Source organism: Sminthopsis crassicaudata, chromosome 5, assembly GCF_048593235.1.
Source record: "Sminthopsis crassicaudata isolate SCR6 chromosome 5, ASM4859323v1, whole genome shotgun sequence".
NCBI lineage: Eukaryota > Metazoa > Chordata > Mammalia > Dasyuromorphia > Dasyuridae > Sminthopsis > Sminthopsis crassicaudata.
This window is the reverse complement of record NC_133621.1, coordinates 219,587,962-219,593,790: the sequence shown is the minus strand read 5'-3', so window position 1 is coordinate 219,593,790 and position 5,829 is coordinate 219,587,962. Positions and strand designations below refer to the sequence as shown.

The 5,829-nt window shown below is 44.8% G+C and overlaps 1 protein-coding gene and 1 long non-coding RNA gene across 2 annotated transcripts; one reads left to right on the top strand and one right to left on the bottom strand.

Moving 5' to 3' along the window:
* SUOX (sulfite oxidase) lies at positions 1-4,953 on the top strand. Its single transcript, XM_074270057.1, has 4 exons — positions 1-52; positions 536-619; positions 967-1,138; positions 2,502-4,953. The coding sequence occupies exons 2-4, from the start codon at positions 555-557 to the stop codon at positions 3,909-3,911; spliced, it is 1,647 nt and encodes a 548-aa protein (XP_074126158.1). The 5' UTR covers positions 1-52; positions 536-554; the 3' UTR covers positions 3,912-4,953.
* LOC141544186 (uncharacterized) lies at positions 349-5,698 on the bottom strand. Its single transcript, XR_012482552.1, has 3 exons — positions 5,572-5,698; positions 2,416-2,520; positions 349-1,116 (listed from the first exon to the last, which is right to left on the bottom strand). It is a non-coding gene; the product is annotated as an uncharacterized LOC141544186 (long non-coding RNA).
* Between the last annotated feature and the right edge of the window lie 131 nt (positions 5,699-5,829).

Genomic DNA, 5,829 nt, shown 5'->3' with positions numbered 1-5,829 from the left:
TGCTTTCCGTCCTTTGATTCAATCTAAAGGATTAGGAGACTGAACAGTTGAGGTGAGAATTGCGAAGTTCTCTCCTTCCCTACTCTAGAGAGGAAGTCAGTTTATTCAGTGACACTTGGGACAATAACCCCTTAGTTTGCTGAGCTCAGGAAGAATTGAATGGCTAGGATGGGGTGGGGACTCGGGAATATGATTTTCAGTTAATGATATATTGAGTGGAGAATGAGGGGTCTGCTTTATCTTATTTCTGCCTATTTAAACTTGCTCCCCAGTTAAAACAAAGCAAAACTTGCTTTTTGGTAATAGCGTAAGTGTACAGTGTGGGCACTTAGACCAGAGAGAGGGAGGTCGAGAGAAAGAAGACAATGTTTATTTAGTACAGTCTGTCCCTCTGAAGACTGTGGTTGGACTGAGTTATTTTTTTCCTAATGAAATTTGTTCTTTTTATCACCCCTCTTATCTCTAGTCTTGCTTCTGAAAGCCTCTCCTGCCCTTGCTCCAGGGTAATTCTGTTTTTCTTCTCCTTCTCCCCTAGAACCCCCCCGGGGTCTATAATGCTGTTGCTACAAAGAGTTGCCCACTCTGGCCTTCGAGTTTCCAGGTTTGACAGTTATGCCAGGTATGCCCAGAACAGTTTCTCACTTCTGTATTTCCTCTGTTTCAGTATTTTATGATGTATTATCTTATCTTATCTGCCTGGGGAAATTAGCTGCCTTTAATAACTAGGAGAGATTATAAATCAGAGGAGAGAAGCTGCATTCTACCTGCTCCTGGGAAAGAACAAGTTCTAGCTTAGGAAATTAAAAGACCAAGGCATGTAGTTTCCTTTATAGCTTAGCTCAGGACAAATTGTTCCTTCATCCTTGAATAGGTATGGAGGGCATCAACCTGCCAAACCCTTGCATGAAGCTCCTTCGGGGTTGAGGCATGTTAGGGAGTATTACTAATAATCTCCCCTCTTTACAGGTTCACTGTCCCAAAATTGTATCCCCACATCTTCTTTACCAGCAATCCCTCTCATCTCCAAAGGCGCACACATCACTTTTCTAATGGCAGCACTCCTTCTGGATACTGGGCAGCTGCAGGGGCTCTGCTGGGCGTTGGGGCTGTACTAGCCTATGGAAACCATAGAGAAAAGGTAGAGTGGAAAGGTGGCTAAGTTTCCTGAGTTGCAAGGGATAATAAATGTTTGTTGAATTAAATAACTAGCTAACATTTATATAGTGCTCTTAGGCTTGTATAAGTACTTTACAAATATCTCATATAATAAAACCACCCTGGGACAGAGGTGGTATTAAGATCCTCATTTTACATTAGAAGAAACTGAGGTAGTCAGAGATAAAATGATTTGGCCAGGATCACATAATAAATGCACGAGGGCAAATTTGAACTCAGTTCTCCCTGACACTAGGTCCACTATTTTATTCACTGTGCCACACTTTGGAGAGAAAGAATTGCTGCTAGGGCTAATTCTAACACATATGCATGTGAATTTCATGTTTACAAAGTATTTGCACAGGGCAACACTGTAAGGTAGGAGCAGAAATGTTTGTGGCAGCCCTTTTTGAGGTGGCAAGAAACTGGAAACTGGATGCCCATTAGTTGGAGAATGGTTGAATAAGTTGTGGTATATGAATGTTATAGAATAGAATAGAAGAAATGATCCGCAGGATGATTTGAGAGAGGCTTGGAGAAACTTGCATGAACTGATGCTGAGTGAAATGAGCAGAACCAGGAGATCTTTATACACGGCAACAAAATTAAAACAATGATCAGTTCTCTTTTTAGCAATGAGATGATTGAGGCCAGTTCCAGTGATCTTATGATGAAGAGAACCATCTACCCCACAGTCCCAGAGGACTGTGGGAACTGAATGTGGATCACAACATGGCATTTTCCACTCTTTTTTGTTGTCTGTTTGCATTTTATTTTCTTTCTCATTTTTTTCCATTTTGATCTGATTTTTTCTTGTGCAGTAAGATAACTATATAAATATGTATACATATATTGGATTTAACATATATTTTAACATGTTTAACATATATTGGATTACTTATCTAGGAGAAAGGGGTTGGGGGAAAGAGGGGAAAATTTGGAACATGAGGTTTTGCAAGGACCGATGTTGAAAAATTATACATGTTTTTAAAGTAAAAAGCTTTAATTAAATACATATATATATGTATTTAAATACATATATATATATATATATATATATATATATATATATATATATATATATATATATATATATATATATATATATATATATATATATAGGTAGTACAAGAGTAATGCCCATTGTACAGGTTTATAGAGGTTTATAGAGGTTTATAGAGAATTCTTATCCAATAATACATAAGTAGTATGCCACGATTTGAAAATCTAACCCCAGTCCCAGATTCCCTGGTTCCATACCTTATCTGGATTGGGTTGGGGGAGAAGAAAAGGCTGATAGCATCTGTTGTAATTTTTCCTTCTGTTTTCTCTCCTTCACCCCACAGGCTGCCGAGGAATCACTACCTATATACACAAAGGCCGAAGTGAGCCGGCATCGAAGTCTTGAGAAGCGGGTTTGGGTAACCTTGGGCAATGAGGTCTTTGATGTCACTGATTTTGTGGCCATACACCCAGGTGGACCATCTAAATTAATGCTTGCTGCAGGGGGACCGTTAGAGCCTTTCTGGGCTCTTTATGCAGTACATAACCAGCCACATGTTCGTGAACTCCTAGCTCAGTATAAGATTGGGGAACTAAGCCCTGATGAGGAAAAATCTTCTGATCTAGTTTCAACTGATCCTTTTGCCAATGATCCCCCAAGACACCCCGCTCTCCAGATCAACAGCCAGAAGCCTTTTAACGCAGAACCACCCCTTGAGCTCTTGGGTGAGAGCTATATCACACCCAATCCTCTCTTTTTCACCCGAAATCACCTGCCAGTACCCACCCTAGACCCTACCACATATCACCTGCAAGTGGAAGGGCCCCCAGGAGGTCAGACATTGAAACTGTCACTAGATGACCTCCGTCGCTTCCCCAAGCACCAGGTAACAGTCACCCTGCAGTGTGCAGGTAATCGGCGCAGTGAGATGGCCCAAATTAAGTCTGTAAAAGGGTTAAACTGGGGAGCAGGAGCTATCAGCACAGCCCAATGGGGTGGTGCTCGGCTCCGAGATGTTCTGATTCAGGCTGGTCATTTACCCTATGGTCCTGAAGCCCATGTATGCTTTGAAGGGCTGGACTTTGATCCCACAGGGACAGCCTATGGAGCCTCCATCCCCCTGGCTCGGGCCATGGACCCTGAAAGTGATGTGCTGCTGGCCTATGAGATGAATGGGCAGCCATTGCCCCCTGACCATGGTTTCCCAGTAAGGGTGGTGGTGCCTGGTGTTGTGGGTGCCCGCCATGTCAAGTGGCTGGGGAAAGTGAGCATCAGCCCTGAGGAAAGCCCTAGTCATTGGCAACGGAATGATTACAAAGGCTTCAGTCCCTCAGTAGATTGGGACACAGTGGACTTTGACTCTGCTCCAGCCATTCAGGAACTCCCTGTCCAGTCAGTCATTACAGAGCCCAGGGAAGGGCAAACAATAGAGCCAGGAGAGGTGACTGTGAAGGGCTATGCTTGGAGTGGAGGAGGCAGGGCCATAATCAGGGTAGATGTATCTCTGGATGGTGGACTGACCTGGCAAGTGGCAACTCTGGAGGGGGAGGCACAGGCACCAAGGAAAGCTTGGGCATGGCGGCTGTGGCACCTGACAGCACCAGTGCCTCCTGGGGAGAAGGGACTGAACATTATATGCAAGGCTGTGGATGATGGATACAATGTACAACCTGACACTGTGGCCCCTATCTGGAATCTTCGAGGTGTGCTCAGTAATGCCTGGCACCACGTCCATGTTCAGGTAGCCCCATAAAAACAATTATTGCAGCCTTGACACACTATAAACCACCCTTTTCAACCTCTTAACTTTCCTATTTCTTGAATTCTTCCCTTTTCAATAGGTAATCAAAAACTCTGATTTTCTCTACTTCTCAGACACAATCTCTAGGGTAGCCCCACCCCTCCCACATAACACAAATACATGTATCCCCTTCCTAAACACTTTCAAGCATACACATTTCCCATCATGCTTTTCTCCTAACTTCCAGGATGAATACTGATGATTTTTGCTGTATTTATTCTATTGTGATATCTACCTCATACTCTTGTGTTTCTTCAGACTCTTCTCTGAGTGAGTTGAAAGCTGTCTAGACAGAAATAATGTAATTACACCAGCACCATCACTTTTCTCTCCAGTCTTTTAATATCCCTGTTGATCTGAGGCCTTATTTTGTCTTCTGTTATACATAATGTGTATAACACCCTGTTCCCAAGGTGGGAAGGGGAAAAAAAGGGGAGGGGATTGTAAGCCTCTCTTTTTTAAATTTTTATCAATAAAGTATTCTGTTTATACAGGCTTGTTGCCTGAGCACAAGGGTCAGGAAAGGAGTAGGAAAGGAAGTACAGCATAGGAGGCTGTGTACACTAAAAGAAGAGGTGGCAGCATGGTCACATTCGTTAACATAGGAGATGCCTAACAAAATTATACTATGCTATAAGAAACTATGAATATGATTAATATAAAGAAGCAGGGGAAGAGTTAATGATCTAAAGTAAAATGAAATAAACCAAAACAATATACACAATTACAAAATATAGATGAAAAATGAGAATTCTGTGAAGTTATAATGAGCAGGTTCGATCTCAGAGAAGAGGCCTCCTGTTTTTCTTTTGGAGGTGGGTGAACTTTGGGTGTGGAATACGGAATGTATTTTTTTCCCTAATGTTAGTTTGCCTTAGTTTTCTGTCCCATTGTTAATAAGGGATAGTTTTCTAGAGGATGGGGAGGGAGAATATCTATTTGCAAATGTAAATAATGTAAAATCAAAAGATTTCAATAAAACTGGTTTTTAAAACTTTCTGAATTTTGAATCGGCCGACCTGAGTTTTAAATCCTGGTTACAATTTACTAAAGACATGATTTAGGGAAACCACGTCCCTTTTTTTCCCCAGTCTATCCTCACAGCTCTTTGCTTACCCCCCCCCCCTCCGCTGCAGAACGGAATAAACAGTGGCAGAGTCCCTTCTAACTTGGGCAGAGCCCGGGGGGATCTTCCCCCTGCTCTGCCAACGAAGCCCCGCCCCCGATCCCCGGAGAAAGTAAACTCGGAAGGGGCAAGGGCGCTGTCATTGTTACTGCTCTTTTCTCCTAGCGTGAAGGCGCTGATTTAAAGACTGAACTGAATCTTTGTGAGGAAGCCAAAGGCTACCTGAAAGCAAGAGGGCTCGGGACTGCTCTCCCCCCGTCTACAGTTCTTGTTAACAGACTGGAGACCTTCGCGAAGCTCCCCAGGGCAAAGGAAAGAGGCGGGTGGAGAAAGCCGGGGTGGGAGTGGCGTGCAGGGGTATCCCACAGTTGAACGCGGATGATGCCGATCATACGGGTAGATATAGAGGCTGGTACAAGTTCCACACTGCCACCCCCCGGAGGGCGCCAGTTCGACTCGATGCCCTCGGTGTTCGGCTGCTCTCACCTGGCTCCGCTCCTTTTCCCCGGCAGCCTCCCCGGCTCCGGAACGCTCGGTGTTCGGCCACGAAGCCTGTCGCCTGGCAGTGGGACCGGAAGTTGTTCGGGGGAGGGGGGGACGGCTGTGATGGGGGGGGGCCCAAGGGGGGGGTCCGTCCCTCCTCAGGTGAAGCAGCCGATGGAGATGGAGCCGCCGCCGAACGCCCTCACCCCGGCTCCGGCTTGGCTGCCACCGCCTCAGTGACCCCGCCCCCCGTGACCCCCC